The sequence below is a fragment of the Halichoerus grypus genome, chromosome 7 (genome assembly GCF_964656455.1).
Source record: "Halichoerus grypus chromosome 7, mHalGry1.hap1.1, whole genome shotgun sequence".
NCBI classification, from domain to species: Eukaryota; Metazoa; Chordata; class Mammalia; order Carnivora; family Phocidae; genus Halichoerus; species Halichoerus grypus.
The window spans coordinates 12397512-12414370 of NC_135718.1; the positions used below are offsets into that span (position 1 = coordinate 12397512).

At 38.2% G+C, this 16859-nt stretch overlaps 1 protein-coding gene across 1 annotated transcript in view; it reads left to right on the forward strand.

Moving 5' to 3' along the window:
• Window positions 1-16859, forward strand: part of CACUL1 (CDK2 associated cullin domain 1) — an 80457-nt gene that overhangs the window by 27434 nt on the left and 36164 nt on the right. Inside the window, exons 2-3 of the mRNA XM_036106380.2 lie at window positions 3456-3582; window positions 4721-4823. Coding sequence (XP_035962273.1) covers window positions 3456-3582; window positions 4721-4823 — 230 coding nt within the window. The remainder of the gene's footprint in view (window positions 1-3455; window positions 3583-4720; window positions 4824-16859) is intronic.

The window sequence follows — 16859 nt, forward strand, 5'->3', positions numbered from 1 at the left end:
ATGAATTTTGGGGGAAGGGACACAAAAATTCAGTCTACAACAGGTAGCATTTAAGGTCAACTGAATTGGCTACCTATTATTTCTCAAGCAAAAAATATATATAAATAGATTTTTATTATATTTATATTTGGAAATGTAGAGTGGAAATAGATACTTTTTATCATGTGGAAATAGGCTTTAAGATTTTCCGTGATCATGCCTTTTTCATTTTGGTTTTAAAGTCTCTTTTCAAAGATATTTAAAAGCAGAACATTAAAAAAACCCAAAAAACCATGCCGCATGAATTACCCCCTCTGTAGTGGGACTCCCGTTCTGTACTTACAGCTGCAGGACTTTACATTTTAGATTCTTTTTCCTCCTTTGAATCTTTGTCTTGGTAATTTGCTGAGGTGTAAAGCCTGTGTTGGAGAAGTAGGAGCGCTCTCCAACTGCAGCAGAGGCAGAGTTCATTGAACGCAGCAGCAGTCCGGTGCCCATGGGATTATGTTAATTCTTGGCTTCTGTACTTGAAATTTTCTTTCTGAGCATGTCACTTACCTTCTTTAAACTTCAACTTTTGGTGTCGAGCAGGTATGTGATATGGTTTAGGTGATAGATTGATCGGAGATTCACCAACCTAGAATCCTGTAGTGAGAAAGTGATGTTCTTTTTAGTTATTTCCAGTTTTCTTTTTCAGTTTTCTTTGAGTCCTTCAAAAAGCAGAAAGATGGTATTTTGGAGGTAGTGTGTAACACTTCTCAACATTGGCCAATCTCCATTTTTCACAGGGAAAGCAAGCTCCAGCTTCAGGCAGTAGGACACAGCTAGAATTTAATAATAACACTGTATTTATTTCTGTATCACCTTTTGTTTAATGGAAAATGATACTGCTTTTCTATTTTTGATAGATTCCCCCTCCCCTTTTTTAAAGCACAAATAGTTGTAAGCACAAGGGGGTGATTCTAGGATGCACCTGCAGGGGAGTGGCGACATGAGACAGAAAAGGTAAGGAAGCCAGTAAGGAAGTCACCACTGTGGACAACAGGAGTGTAAGCCCAGTGGGGAGCTCTGGAAGTCCGTGTAGCACATGCACCTCAGCCTTGTCTTACTCCAGAGTAAAAGGGAGATACTGGGATATTTATACTGAATTCTCGTTTGTTGTTACTTGAAGGCTCCTGGGGTTGTTAATTCTTCAGAACTTCCAAGCTGCCCCTCCTTCAGTCAGAGCAACTCTGACAGCCAGAGAGAACACTGAGGCAAATAATGGTTGGTGTTGACAGTGGCCTTTGTGGACAGAGTAAATGGGTGGGGCACCAACAGTTTCCGCTGGGCTTTCAAATATTCTAAGGTTCTCTTACATCCTCCTCAGCCTAGTAAACAGCAGCCCCATCCTGTGGTGCTCAGGCCACAAACTTTGGAGTCATCCTTGACCTTTCTGTCATGTCTCCCACCCAGACCATCAGCAAATCTGGTTGGCTCAACCTCTAAAATTTATTCCAAATCTGACCTCTTTCACCCCCACTACTGCCACCTCATTCAACCCCCATCACCTCACAGCCTCCTGACTTTGCTCACTCCTAACGTAGCAGCTGGATGAGCCATAGAAAACCTAAGTCAGATCACATCACTTCACCCAAAACCCTCCAAATATCCCCATCTTACTCAGAGTAAAGGAATGGCCCCTAAGGCCCTCTGTGATTTGGCCTCCTCCATCCTTTTGTGTGTGTGTGTGTGTCTTTGTACATGCATATGTAGTTCTGTTTTTAGCCTTATGTGTAGTCAAAACATTTGTTTCTTCTCCATTCCTTTCAGTGCAGGAATTCATTTGTCAAGATTTTCATTCTATCTTTACTACTACATCCTGGTTTATTTTTTGGTTTTGTTTTTTTTTTAAATTTTCATACAGTAAATGTACTTTTTTATGGTACATACGTATGTTGGTTTTGACAAATGCCTGGAGTGCTATATCCACTAGGACTGGTTCTACACAAGAGTTCATTTTCCCATGCCACCCTTTGTAGACAGTCCTCCCCACTTTCCAGCCCCCAGTCTGTTTTCCTTTTTATAGTTTTGACTTTATTAGCATCATATAAGTGAGAATCTTCTAATATGTAGCCATTTTGGTCTGATTCTTTCAATTGGCAAAATGCATTTAAGATTATTCCATGCTCTATGAATCAATAGTTCATTCCCCAGGTGTCCTTTAGAATAAATTTAAGCAAGAAAGAGTGAATTGATTTAAAGAAAATACTGAACAAGAATGACAGGGGTGGTCCATACATATGAGAAACATTCTGAACCTGAATTTAGAAATCAGTAATGTGATAGAAAGGTGCTAGATAAAAGGCTTTCTTTATCTGGTACTTCTGGCAGTAATTAGCCATGTACTCTTGGGGAAGTCAACTCTTTGCTCCCCAGTTTCTGGTGAAATACATAGTAAAATACCTGATCTAGTAGTTGTTAGCTCCGATCTCCTGAGATAGTGTTGGTTCATAAGACACAGGGTATTGGGCACCTGGGTGGCTCAAATAGATGAAGCCTCTAACTCTTGATTTTGGCTTGGGTCATGATATTGGGGTTGTGGGATCAAGCCCCACTTCTGGCTCTCCTTGTCCCTCCCCTGCCTCTCAAATAAATAAAAATAAAATCTTAAAAAAAAAAAAAGAGTATTTTAGGCTCTTTGGATAGCTCTTTTCTCCAGGACAGGCGGGTAGTCGCTCTTTTTCCCGTTAGCGTTTCATTGTTGTGAAGGAGCTGTCGGCCTGGATTTCAGAGTTGTTAGGACCAGCTATTATAAAAGCTTTATGAACCTTTAGTGAAGGACTAAGAGCCAGACAGGAGGAATAAGGTAAGCCTTATTGTAAGTCTCCAGGTCGTTGACGTTTTTCTGTTGGGCTTATCAAGTGTGAGATAGGTAGAATCTGAGTCAGAGCTGTAGTCATGTCCAGGAAGTGCTGGTAGTGCCAAAGATCCCTGCAAGTTTCTAGCAACCTCTTTTGTTATGGTAGCATTTGGACTTTAATCCCCGTAGTCCTATTTTTAGGTAGATTTTCTCAGGGGTGTCTCTAAGGGTTGATTGTTGGGGTTCTCATTCCCTAGAACTTTATTGTGGGTCATGGATAGGCCATCTTGTCACCTCATTGACAATGTATATCGGAGGGTGTGTGTTTGAGAATGTGCCACTGTTAATAGATAACTGGAAAAGGAAACCAATGATGCTTGCTTGTTTTGTTTTTATTTTTAAGGACGGACTCATCGTCATTCCTTTTTACATCATAATTAATGGCTGTTTTAAAATCCCTGACAAGATTGCTGTTTTGTTATTTGAAATGGGATAGTAATTGAGTGGTATTTAGGTGATAGAGTGTCAAAGAAATTAAAGTAAGTGAAAGGAATTTGAGAGCACAAAATTGCTGTGATTTGTGTTTACTTTACATGTGATATGTAGTAATATTTATTTTACTTTTTACTTTTAGTAATGAATGTTATAACTATTGAAGATTATAAGAGCACATACTGGCCAAAATTGGATGGTGCCATAGATCAGCTTTTAACCCAGAGTCCTGGTGACTATATCCCCATATCCTATGAACAGATATACAGGTAAGTCAAGATATCATTTGCCTGGGTTTGAGAGGGTACATTAAGGTTCATGACACTTGAAATATGGCAGTATGTGTACACATGTAATATATGTCAGGTGAGGATCTGTAGGTTATTTTTATATTCCACACTTGGAGGTTGGAGGTTTGATTTATACTTTGTGCTTCAGAATTGGCTCTCAAGTCAAGGTAGAGTTAAGCCCACCTCACTTAGACTTCTTCCCATCTTAGCCTGCTACCCCCCCTCCATAGATAATGAAGAAACTTTGGAGGTAAGTGAAAAAGACAAGAATGACAAGTGTCTGGCACAGAAATACATATTTTTTGTCTCACACGGAGACCCTAGTTTAATCTTTTGATTTTTATTAACACACAGTCCTAACTATCTGTGGTTATTTTGTCTCCCAGGTCCTGGTAAATGAAAGCAGAAAATTAGTGAGGATCTGGGGTGGGACATGAGATCAGCCTAGTCACAAAGGAGGTGACAATTGTGTTGTTCTACACAGTGATGCACAAAGAGGTTACATTACAAACCTTTTCGTGAGTTAGTTAGTGCTAATTATCACTCTCTTTCCCTTATTTTGACATTCGTTGAAACGAAAGAATGAGAGAGAAGCTGGTTTGTAAGTAGTTATCGTAGTCAGATTTTCAGATTATCACCCAATAGTACATTATCTAGTACTGACAAAATGTGTAATGCAGTACTCAGAAAGATTCACAGCTGGTGGTAGTATCTCTTTCATCTGAGCACTGATTGGGGCAATGTAAATTTCTATTTAAAAGTTATGATTGGTTGGGGTGCCTGGACGGCTCAGTCAGTTAAGTGTCTGACTCTTAATTTCTGCTCAGATCATGATCTCAGGGTTGTGAGATCGAGCCCTGCGGTTGGGCTCCTTGCTCAGTGCAGAGTCTGCTTGAGATCCTCTCCCTCTGCTCCTGCCCTGTTCGAGTGTATGCATTCTCTCTCTCGCTCTCTGTCTCTGTCTCAGATAATAAAAAGTTGTGATTGGTCACTTTATTTAGGCCTGAATCAATCATTTGATGACTAGTGGCTGTATATCCGAAGTATGCGTTCATCTTAGGTTGAATGAAGTGCTTCGTTGTTAACTTGGTTTTTCTGTTTTGGTTTTTTTCCACAGTTGTGTGTATAAATGTGTCTGCCAGCAGCACTCAGAACAGATGTACAGTGATCTGATTAAGAAGATAACTAATCACCTAGAGCGAGTCTCAAAGGAGCTGCAGGTAAAGAGCTGATCATATTGATTTTTGCTTCCTTGGGAATTTTGGAATTAGTATATGTAATATATATTTGGAGGCTTATTAATTTGATAATGGTGTAAATTTACAAATATTTCCTAGATGAATATTGACCAAATTATCTAACCTTTAGAATAAATTGTTAGAAAATTAGATACAAATTGTGGAACTTTTTAGATTGAATATATTTCAGACTTTAACTGATGTCGTTTATTACTATGTCAATGTTTCTTTTTTTTTTTTTTTAATGATTTTATTTATTTATTTGACAGAGAGAGACATAGCGAGAGAGGGAACACAAGCAAGGGGGAGTGGGAGAGGGAGAAGCGGGCTTCCCGCTGAGCAGGGAGCCCGATGTGGGGCTCGATCCCAGGACCCTGGGATTATGACCTGAGCCGAAGGCAGACGCTTAACCGACTGAGCCACCCAGGCGCCCCTCAATGTTTCTTTTATTAAAACTTTGTTATTTCTGCTAACTTCAGTATTTGGTGACTTTTTTAATATAAATGTATGTATATTTTAATTTTTTACTGTAACTTTTTTTGGTATTCTCTTTCAAGAGTGGTATTTGCCTGCTAGTTTCTGATATTTGCTAATATAAAAACAACTGAAGTCAGCATTTTGTTGCTAAACCCTCTAGAGATGAACATCATCCCAGCTGTAAAATCTGGGTGGGAGCAAGTTGTGGAAATACTCTGTTGAAGGAAGCACTTGGCCTCAGATCCCTGCCCCTCCCTGCCTTGGTGAAGTTTCCAGTGCTTGAAGGTCAGGGACTGTCTTTATGCCAGGGCCAGATGATATTTTGGTTCTGGTGTAGAAGTCACATGATGTGTAGAAAAGTCACTCAGCAGTAGATGAGCAGGTCCATACCACACTTAGGAAGTGCTCCAGCAATTCTGCAACATCCACAGTTTCTAGCAACTGCTGAGGCGGGCTTTGGCCTTGAATATTTTTCCTCACTTACCTTGTGGTCTGAGGTATCTTGGTCTTGTTTACCCCACACAGATGTTGCACTAAAGTAGATTTTTTTTTTTAAATTATAGTGAGAGCTATGTTTATCATAGCCAAATATATACTTTTCCTGTTGTTGGAGTGTAAACTGTTTTCTTTATCTTTTTGCCACTAAATGTGAAATCTTTACTCATTTAACAAATATATTTAGTACCTAGGCATTGTATCTAGGCTGTAGATGAAACCCAAGATCCATGTATTCTAGCTTCGAGTTATTTGCTTACTAATTCTTGACTCTACCCTTGCCCTTATTTCTCACATCCAGTTTATTACCAAATCTTGTTTACTCCCTGTTTCTCTCTTAGCTCTTGTCTGCTTCTGTTCACTTGCCACTACCAGTCCAGCTACCATCCAGCCTCTCAGTGCTTTACTGAAATGCTCATCTTAGCTGGCTCTGCCTCTAGTCTTTGCACCTCTTGCTTATTCTTCATTTCTGTCAGAGTGGCTGTTTCTAAAGCACAAATCTGATTATCATTTTTCTGTTAGCTTGAAGTTTAAACTTTTTAATATGATTTAGGAAGCCTTTCATTGTCTGATTCCTTCTTATTTCTGTGGCCTGATATATTACGTCTCTGTTCCTGCATACTGAACTTTTTCACTTCCTTGAACAGTTTATGTACTCTCTCACTTCTTGGCTTTTGCCATGTTAACTTGACTGCCTGGAACATTCTTTGTTTTTCTCTATCCTCTTATTTTTTTGGTCATTGTGAACATACCATTTTGGCTGCAGGTTGGACATCATTTGTTTTGGAAAACATTCTCTGATACCTTGTTCTCCCAAGCCTGGGTTTGGGAGCCTCGTCTGTGCGTCTGTAACACCTATTACATTATTGTAGTTCATCTGTGTATTTCTTTTGTAGCTGTGTCTGTCCCTCCCTCTGTCCCCAGTATTATTTTCTGAGAGGGCAGAGGAACATGTCTGCCTTTTTTGTTATTGTATTGTTAGTACCCACTGAATGAAATGTATATCAAATGTTTACCAATAAATAATTTACTGCTTGTTTGAATAAAGTTTTTCTAGTGATTATGCTTTTTAACATCAAGTGTTAGGTGGTCTTTGGGGTTCAGGGAGTACCAGGGCTTCATTAGGTCAGCAAAGAACTCAGTATCCTCAAAAAGAATTGTTTTATTAACACTAGTTTGCTATTATTGAAATAATACTAAATAATTTTCTGAAACAGAAAGCAAACCATTTCAGTTCAAATTATCAGGACAAAACATATGACTTGCTTATTTATATCTATGAAATGTGAGTTGAAGATTTTATAATGTGTGTTACACTTGGGCTCTGACTTCATGTGTAGATCATGAATTTGACCAATAGAATTGTGATTTACTAAATTCATTTGTCATATTGGAGCTTTTGCTTAAGTGGATTTTTTTCTTTTTTAAATATTTTTTAAAAATATTTATTTGAGAGAGAGAGAGAGCATAAGTAAGGGTAGGGGCAGAGGGAGAGGGAGAAGCAGATTCCCTCCTGAGTAGGGAGTCCAACCTGGGTCTCAATCCCAGGACCCTGAGATCATGACCTGAGCCAAAGGCAGATGCTTAACCGACTGACCCACCCAGGTGCCCCTGGGTTTTTCTTGTATTAGTTTTATTAAGCACTGTAAGACCTCTTTTCATTTTTACAGTTAAAATGTTGTTATAAAATATTTTGCAAGTTGGAGGGCACTGTAATATGGTATTATCAAGCTTAATCTAATTGGTAGTTTTGGAAGGCCACTTGGCTGCATTTTTGCCATGAGTTTGCTTGATCAATTGTCAGTAATATGAAGATAACTTGTTACTTGCCTAGCTGGGCTGTCCTGGGGTACCAGTACTTTGAAGTCACTGAGCTTCAGAGAGTAAGTCTCTGAGGCTTTGGAGAATGGTCCCTGTCAGTACTGTCTATAGAGTTTCCTCATTCTTTATCATGAATGTCTGATTGTTCAGTACACCTTACTTTATTGATGCACATTCATTTATTTAACTGTTTTTTGAGGAATTTTTACATTGCTTCCAGTCTTTGGCTGTTACTAACAGTGTTGCAGTGTTGACTACATCCGACCATACTTCACAAAAGTCGTACCAAAGTTGCACTCCAACCAGTTACATACCTATCAGTGAAATGTCTGTTTTCCCCCACCCTTGCTAATACAGCATAAGAGTAAATAATTTTTGCATTATATAATAGGAATTTTTATTAAAAACTAAAATGTAAGAGTGCTATCTCTTTTGATGTTAGCATTTTGGAAACCATCCTGATAAATGTAAAGGTAATATATGATGTAAAACCAGGGAATTTAGTTGATTTTTAGAATCAATACATGTTCTACTTGGAGTTCAGCAGTATGGCCTGAAAAAAAAAAAAAAATCTTACTTTAGAATCATACCTTTTGTAAGATTATAAAGTCTAACCATTATTAAATGTCCTGGTGAAGTGGATAAAAACATGGGGACCTTGGTTTTGGTCTCAATTCTGCCATGCAGCTGCTGTGTGCCTTTTGACTAAACATGCTAATATAATCTTGTAAATTTTCTCAACATTGAAATGAAATGGCTTTACTGAGACATCTGGTTGCTTTAAGCAGAGTTCTAAGATAACTTGTCTCCTACTTCCTGCTTGGCCAGTGCTTCTTCATTGTTTTCCCAGGCTTAAACTCATTAGTGTCCACCTGTGTGAAGTGTCCTGGAGTCCTCGTGCTCCCCTCAAAACAAAACAGACCATTGGAATTTCTTCTTCTGTGGACTCATAGCATCTTGGCAATAACAACCCTGTTAGCAGTGATTGTGTTGTATTATTTCTGCATCCATGTCTAGCCACCTGACAGGTCCTCCTTTGAGGGCAGGGACTCTGTCATGTGTGTCTTTTTATCCTTCATGTTTGGCACAGTCACAACTCAGCAAATGATTGTTGAGTGAATGCTCAGCAACCAAAATTGACCTACACCATGGAAAGAGTAGCATTAGTTTCACATGATCACTAATCTTTATGTTCTCTAGACGTTTAGGCATTTTATTTATTTAGTGTTCAGTTAATTTGGTTTATTAATTTATTCAGTGTCACAAATATGTGGCATAATGTACTTCATAGAGACCTTAAGGGTGCTTCTCCTGTGGAACAGAACAGGATCCATGAGCCAGAAAAGTTGTATTTGGTTGGAACGTTTTGTTTGCCGCTCTGATTTTAGAAACGAAATATTGTTGTTATTACGAGCTAAAGCAAGAGTGGGATGAGTTGCATTTGGCAGATAATCAGAAATGTAGTGCTAGTGTTGATAAATCAATAAGCTGGACTTTTGGGGTGTGGGCCTTTATCTTTCAAGGGCATCTTAAAATAGCTACTGGTTTGTATGGTTTACATGTCAGAGTGATTTATTCATCTCCATCAAAAGGTATATCCTGATGGCGAGACTGAAGAGTATATGGAATAATGTTCCATATTCTCCAGTTATTAACTTAAAAACTAGAGAATACTATTTTCAGAGATTTAAAAAGATTTTGTTAAACCTAAATGTTCTTATGTAAGAGTATAATCTAACGTGCTACCTCTTAAAATCGTTTTTCTTTCATTTTAAAAGAAACAATGACTTCTCCATCACTTCAGTAACTTTACTTATTTTAAAAAGGTTTTATTTATTTATTTGAGAGAGAGAGAGAGCACGTGCAGGGGGAGGGGCAGAGGGAGAAGCAGACTCCCTGCTGAGCAGGGAGCCTGATGACTTGGGGCCCGATCCTCATGGTGGGGCCCATCCCAGGACCCCCGGATCATGACCCAAGCTGAAGGCATACATTTAACTGACTGAGCCACCCAGGCGCCCCTCACTTCAGTAACTTTAAAAAGCTTTTTGTTATTAAGTTTATTAAGTTACTAAAATCACTTAACTAGCTAACCCCACTTAGTATTTTGCTTACTATTATATTACATTGCATGTAAATTTCTACTTTTCTATATACTGCTAGGTTGTTTGAACTGTAACAGTGTATTTTGCCTTAGTTTTTTTTAAACCATTCTCCCCTGCCCCTGCCCTATGCACTTAACTCCTCTCTTCTTTAAATGTGATAAATTCTCTATTAATATATTTTCCTTTTTCCATGTCTCCAGAGCCTCAGACATGAGTTGCCAGTCCTGATTTTTTTTAATATACCAATGACTGGAAATAGATGAGTGGTTTCCTAGTTTAGTGAATAATATTCTGTTAGTTTTGGAAAATTCTGTTGAAACATTTAGCAATCACCATACTTTGGTGAGGGCTCAGACCAGAGTCCCCAAATGTCTGTTGAACATTTCAACTTGGATTTCTTCTTGTGGATACCTCATATTTGTGTCTAACTCTGAATTCCTCTTCATCCAAATCATTTTCACTCTCAGACTTGAGATTTCATGTTCATCTTTGACTCCTTTTTTCTCCCTTACCTCTTGTTCCCAGGTGATTGTCAAGGTTGATAGAACACTGTCGTTTCACTTGCCTCTCCCCTTTGCTTCTTCACGTCATTATTGGCACATGTCTGCGGTATTCTCCTAATTGGTTTGTTTTTCTCTATTATTTGTTTTTGGCTGAATAAACTTCTAAAAACACTAATTTGATGGGCATATTTTCTTGTTCAAAAACCTTAAAGACTCCCTGTTGCCTTTCTCAGTCACAGTTGATTTTTTGGTTAGTATAAAAAACAGCTGGTTGATTTGTTGCAGGGGTTCCTAGGGGGCAACCTGATGTAGCCAGTGCCTTTCATCCAGGTGTGCAAGGGGCTCTATTAGGTATAGCAGCAGATATATGATTGATAAGACTAGATAATGTGGACCAAGCCTCCTACTGATAACAATTTAAAAAATAAACAAGGTTGCTAATAAAAAAGTAAAGAATTATAGGACCAAGATCTGAGAGAGGAAGGAAACTCAGAGAGGGGAGTCTAGTATTTGAGCCATTTTTCTGCTAAGGGCACCTGTTTATTCTGGAAGGGGAGGCTAATAGGCTGAGATATTTAATAGAGTTTTGATGGGCTTTTGGGGGTAGGATGATAAAAATTGGGAATTTAGGGTCCATCACACCTGAAGGGATCATATCCCAGGAGTAGTAAGAATAATAAGTTAAAGACTATTGTAGCTGGAGCCTGATTCCTGATGCATTAAGATGGTCTGGATTTACTGGTACCTCTAGTTGCTTACCAGAAGCAAAAGTAAATTCTCTCTGGAGAAAGATAACATTATCCTAGGCATCAAATTAGTTGCAATTTTTCATAAACAGTATCTGGCAGTCAATCAGAATAACTAATCATATTAGGAGGTGAGCATAAAAGTAAGAGAAATGGTAAAATACATTTTTAGACAAGAATTGAGAGAATCCATCACCAGTAGTCTCTCACCTTAGAGAAATAATGAGGAGTGTTTTTCAGTGAGAAAGAAAATGTTCCTAGATGAAAACTGGAGAATCAGGTAGGAATGAAGAACAACAGAGAAGATAAGTATGCAAGTGTAGAATAATAATGATAATGTTTTATAGGGCATAAAATATATATAATCAAAACACGTGACAATTGCATGTAAGGTGGATAGGAGTCAATGGATTTAAAAATGTTCTAAGGCCCTTGCATTGTGTCAGAAGAGGTAAAAGTACTAATTTTGTTTATTAGACTGATATAAGAAGGATGCAGTCTGTAATTTTAGGATAACCACTAAAAGAATGGTAAAAGAAAGTGTAGTAAATAGGATAATAGAGGGAGAATATGGAATAATTTTGAAAGTAAAGAAGTCAAAGGATTTTAAAAAAAGGTACAGAGAACAGATGGGACACATAGAAAACTAATAGTAAGATAATAAATTTAAACTTCCGGGGCGCCTGGGTAGCTTAGTCGTTAAGCATCTGCCTTCGGCTCAGGTCATGATCCCAGGATGCTGGGATCGAGCCCCGTATTGGGCTCCCTGCTCCACGGGAAGCCTGCTTCTCCCTTTTCCACACACCCTGCTTGTGTTCCCTCTCTTGCTGTGTCTCTCTTTGTCAAATAAATAAGTAAAATCTTAAAAAAAAAAAAAATTTTAAACTTCCATCTATCAATTGTTATGTGAAATGTTGAAGACTACTTTAAGGGAAGTAAGCAGATTATCAAACTAAATGAAATTCTGCAACTTTACTAAATGCTGCTAATATGAGGCAGCATATTTAGCATACTTTTAGACAGAAGGATTGCAAATAAATGATGGAAAAAGATGTACAAACATTAACCAGAAAGAAAGATGATCTATAACTACATTGATTTTGTAAAAAGTGGTAGATTCAGAGCAAGAGGTATTATTGGATATAAAGAAGACTTTTTATAATGAAAAGTTCCAGTTCCAGGAAGGTAACATTTCTAAATGTGTATGCACCAATAATATAGCCACAAAAATGAACAGACCCAAAAAAACAAACAGACCAATCCACAATCATAATGAGAAGTTAATGCATCGATGACATTAGTAGCATTTATTTCAAGAAATTAGAAAAAGAATACAAAGGAAACCCAAAGAAAGAATTAGATCACAATCTTTGCTAGTGGACCTTTGGAACAATAGTATTCAGGGAACTGTGGTTCAAAGCAGAATAAGAAAGTGCCCTGTTTGACTAAAGGTGAAATAGCCAAAGCCAGATGGAGGAATTAAAAGGAAGTGGCATTAAAAATAAATCGCCATGGGGGCTCTTGGGTGGCTCAGTCAGTTAAGCATCTGCCTTTGGCTCAGGTCATGATCCTGGAGTCCTGGGATGGAGCCCTGCATCATGCTTCCTGCTCAGCTGGGAGTCTGCTTCTCCCTCTCCCTCTGTCCCCTGCTCATGCTGTCTCTCTTTGCTTTTTCTTTCCCAAAGAAATAAACAAAATCTTAAAAAAAAAACTAAAAAAATGAATGCCATGAAGAATGGATAGATGTTTGGGGAGGGGGCTGTTTAGGCTCAGAGAACTTCATAAGCAAAGGCAGGTTTTGGAGAGGTTTGGGTAGCAAGGCGTGGTCCTATGAGGATAGTGTGTGGTATTTGAGGGAGATTGGGAGGAGATAAGGCTGAAAAAGGCAGATTGGAGCCAAATTGTAGAAGCCCTTAAATACCGGGAGTTGCATCTTAGAAAGATTGATGTGGAATACAAGAGAATACAAGATGGGTTGAAGTAAGAAAGAATGGGAGGTAGGGAAATAATGGTTGCGGTAGACCAGGTGAATTACAGGCCCACGGTTCTTTATCTGCAATTCCAAAATCCAAAAAAGGCTTTGCAAATGGATTTTTCTTTTTGTAAGTTTGGTGTCAAAACTCATGTGGTAGTAAAACGGTCTAAACTCGTGATGAATTTGGGGGGACATTCATATATTTCTTTTCCCAAAATAACAATGTGTTATATATTTTCTCCTAGAAATATCAATGTGTTGATATTCCCAAATCTCTACTGGGTATTTTATATAATATATTGTGTAGATATCAAGATACCTTCTAAATCTGAAAAGTTCTGAATTATGGCACACATTTGGCCCCAGGAATCTTGGACAAGAAATTGTGGAGTTGTTGGTAATGGGAAGGAAGAAGTATCTAGGACGCATTGCAGGGATCAGAAAAACAGTATAGCTAACCATGACCAGTTGGAAGAGAGGCAGGGTGAGAGGATTGAGAGATCGATTTGGTTTCCATAGAAATGTTGGCAGTTGCTAGAGGGGACTTGAGGAATAGGGAAGGAGGATGATAGTGGTTTGAGAATGTTCAGGTCAGCAAACATTGAATGTCCATGTGTGAGCACATGTGCTAGATGCTTAGGCTGCAGAGACAATTAAGATGTAGGTTTATTCTTTAGTACTGCTTAGGGGAAAGGTGTAATGATCATTTTAATATACTGAATGTGATGAATAATAGGATAGAGATAAGAAATGAATCACAATTCTTGCTAATTTTCCCCCTTGTAAAGTGTCTCAGATTTATCCCATGCCATGTGCCTAGTTTAGATTCTCATTGGTACTTGGCTGAAAAAGAGAGAAAGATTTCTAGTTTGTGTCTTTTTTTTTTTTTAATTTTTTTATTGTTATGTTAATCCCCATACATTACATCATTAGTTTTAGATATAGTGTTCCATGATTCATTGTTTGTGCATAACACCCAGTGCTCCATGCAGAACGTGCCCTCCTCAATACCCATCACCAGGCTAACCCATCCTCCCAACCCCCTCCCCTCTAGAACCCTCAGTTTGTTTTTCAGAGTCCATCGTCTCTCATGGTTCTTCTCTAGTTTGTGTCTTGACTGTACACCTTGCATCAGTCCATTTTGTTTTTTTCAGACTTAAGTCATCCATTTTCTTTTTTTTTTCTTAAGATTTGTTTATTTGAGGGGGGAGGGGCAAAGGGAGAGGGAGAGAGAATCTCAAGCAGAGTTGCTGAGCGGGGGAGCCGCTTGATCCACAGAGTGTGGGGCTCGATCCCATGACCCTGAGATCATGACCTGGGCTGAGCCACCCAGGTACCCCTCATAGCATTTGTTTTCGTAAACTTTGACTCTCTATGTACCTAAAGAGCAAAGACCATACTCCTTAGCAAGGATTTCAGGGCTCTTCACACTGTGAACTCAGCAAGATAGTGTAACATTATTTTGCTATTAAAATTTAAATGGGCTGTGTGTTTTCATCTTTGTGTATTTTCTCATTTGGTTTCTTCTGCCACTGTAGTTGAGCCATGAACAATGTGGGGGGTTGGAGCACTCCCCCAAAACTTTTTTTCACTCCCCCAAAACTTAACTAATAGCCTGCTGTTGACTGGAAGCCTTCCTGACAACATAAAGAGTCGATTAACACAGATTTGTATGTTATATGTGTTATATACTGTATACTTACAATAAAGGATATGTTGTTAAGAAAAATCATAAAGAAGAGAAAATATATTTACAGTACTGTACTGTATGAAAAAAATCCGCGAATAAGTGGACCCACGTAGTTCAAACCCATGTTATTTGAGGGCCTAGCTCCCCCTTTCTGCAGAGGGGGCATTCTCCTTGTCTGTTAGGGTTTGCTGAGCTTTTAACTTCAGTGTTCCAGGCAGGCTTCATGAATCACTTTCTCTACTTTGATTCTGGAGCACTGTATTTGTGTTGCTACTATCGTCCTTAGTTTAGCACTTCGGCATAGGTTTAGTTACCAAGGAGGATGCCATCTTTGCAGCATTGTGAGCTTCTTGAGGGCCAGAATCCTGATGTACTAGTGTTGGTTTCTTTTGGCCTATTGTAATCTTGAACTAGTTAAGTACTCATTAGATAAAGGTGCTGGTCATAATGCTATTGACCAAATGTTTGCATTTCTCTTACTTTTCAATACAAGGTAAGAGTATATGTCTCTATCCCATTGAAATTAGACTTAGGCTTTGGCCTGTGAATTGTGAATTCAAGTGAGGTATGTATGGTTACGTGTGTACCCAAAGATCTGAAGCCCTTAAGATCAGCTGTCCAAATTTCCGTGTTTCCCTTTGCCTGCCAAGGGAATGGTGGTGGATGGTAGAGACTCTCTTATCCTGGGTCCCTGGGTAAGTATGTATTTTTTTTTTCCTCGATTTTTAACCCATTAAAAAAAATTTTTTTTTGAGATACAATCACATACTCTAACGTTCACCTTCTTAAAGTGTATGAACTCATTGGTTTTTAGTGTAGTCACAAGGCTGTGCAGCAATCACTGCTAATTTCAGGACATTTTAGTTACCCCAGAAAAGAAAGCTAGTCATCACTGGCACTAATGCCCTATCCTTCCCTTCTCTTAGCCACTGGCAACCACCAGTCTACTTTCTGTCTCTGTGGATTTGGGGCTATTCTGGACATTTCATAGAAATGAAGTTAGACAACATGTGACCTTTGGTGTCTGGCTTAATTAATTTACAATGTTTTCAAGGTCCATTCATGTTTGTATCATGATTAATACTTCATTTCTTTTTATGGCTGAATAACATTCCATTGTACTACATTTTATTTATCCAAACTTTGTTTAAGTCACTGAGATTTTAAGGGTTGTTTTTTGACTGATACAAAAAGTGTTTGAATTGACAATATTTAGAATATCCTGTTTGGATCACCATTTGGATAATTGAGTTTAATGGATATAACATTCTTTACTCTTAAAGTTTTCCTTAAGTGACACTTACATATTTTGATTATTTTGTGTACGTCTGAATCCAGAATCCATTAGAGCAATCGTGAGGCACTTTCCCCCCATGTAATGTTGATAAATTATGTATTAATGCATTTTATCCTGTTGAGAGTATATTTTCACTTTTACTACATAAAAACTGTTTTGATGTTTTGATCTGCTAGCTTTATAGCCAGTAACCCATTAACAAGTGGGTTCCTTCCAGCAATTTGTCAGTGATTTGGAACTTACACTGTACATTATGTACACGTACAGAGAGTGTTTAAACAGACTTGGTTCCCAGGCCAGGCCAGTAACATTAAAGCGTTAGGAAAACCACCAATAATATTAACCTGAGTTCAGGTCCTCAGGAGAGACCACAAACACAGAGGTGGAGAAGAAAAGTGTCGCAGTTTTTGTTCTCTCAACAGTGCTGAATTTGGGACAGTTTAAATGACTATTTGTCAACTAACTAATTACATTTTAACCATTTATTTTAATAAGATTACAGTTTTGATATCTTTTGAGCTAAATACATCTTGGTTGAGGTAAATATAATTTGACTCTTAAACCTATTAGTAATAATGGAAATTAATAGAAATTAAACCATAATTAGTCAACATTACTTAACTTTGTTTCGCTCTTCACAGACACCAGATTACATATGAAAACTTTACTACCAAACTGCCAACAAACTGAGCCAGATTCTCTTGGTTTTTAAAATCAGAGCAAGGTTTGCTTTGCTGTTTATGTTCTGTCCGGTGGGTGGCAGCATAACTCAACTGGTTGTCTTGCATGTGGTCATTGGATATTTACATATTTTTTTAAAGACTATAATTTCTATATCTTTTGAACTACAGAGTGTGTTTTTAGAAAAACTTTCATTCCCCCAAATATGCTATTCACTCCTTGCTGAATGAG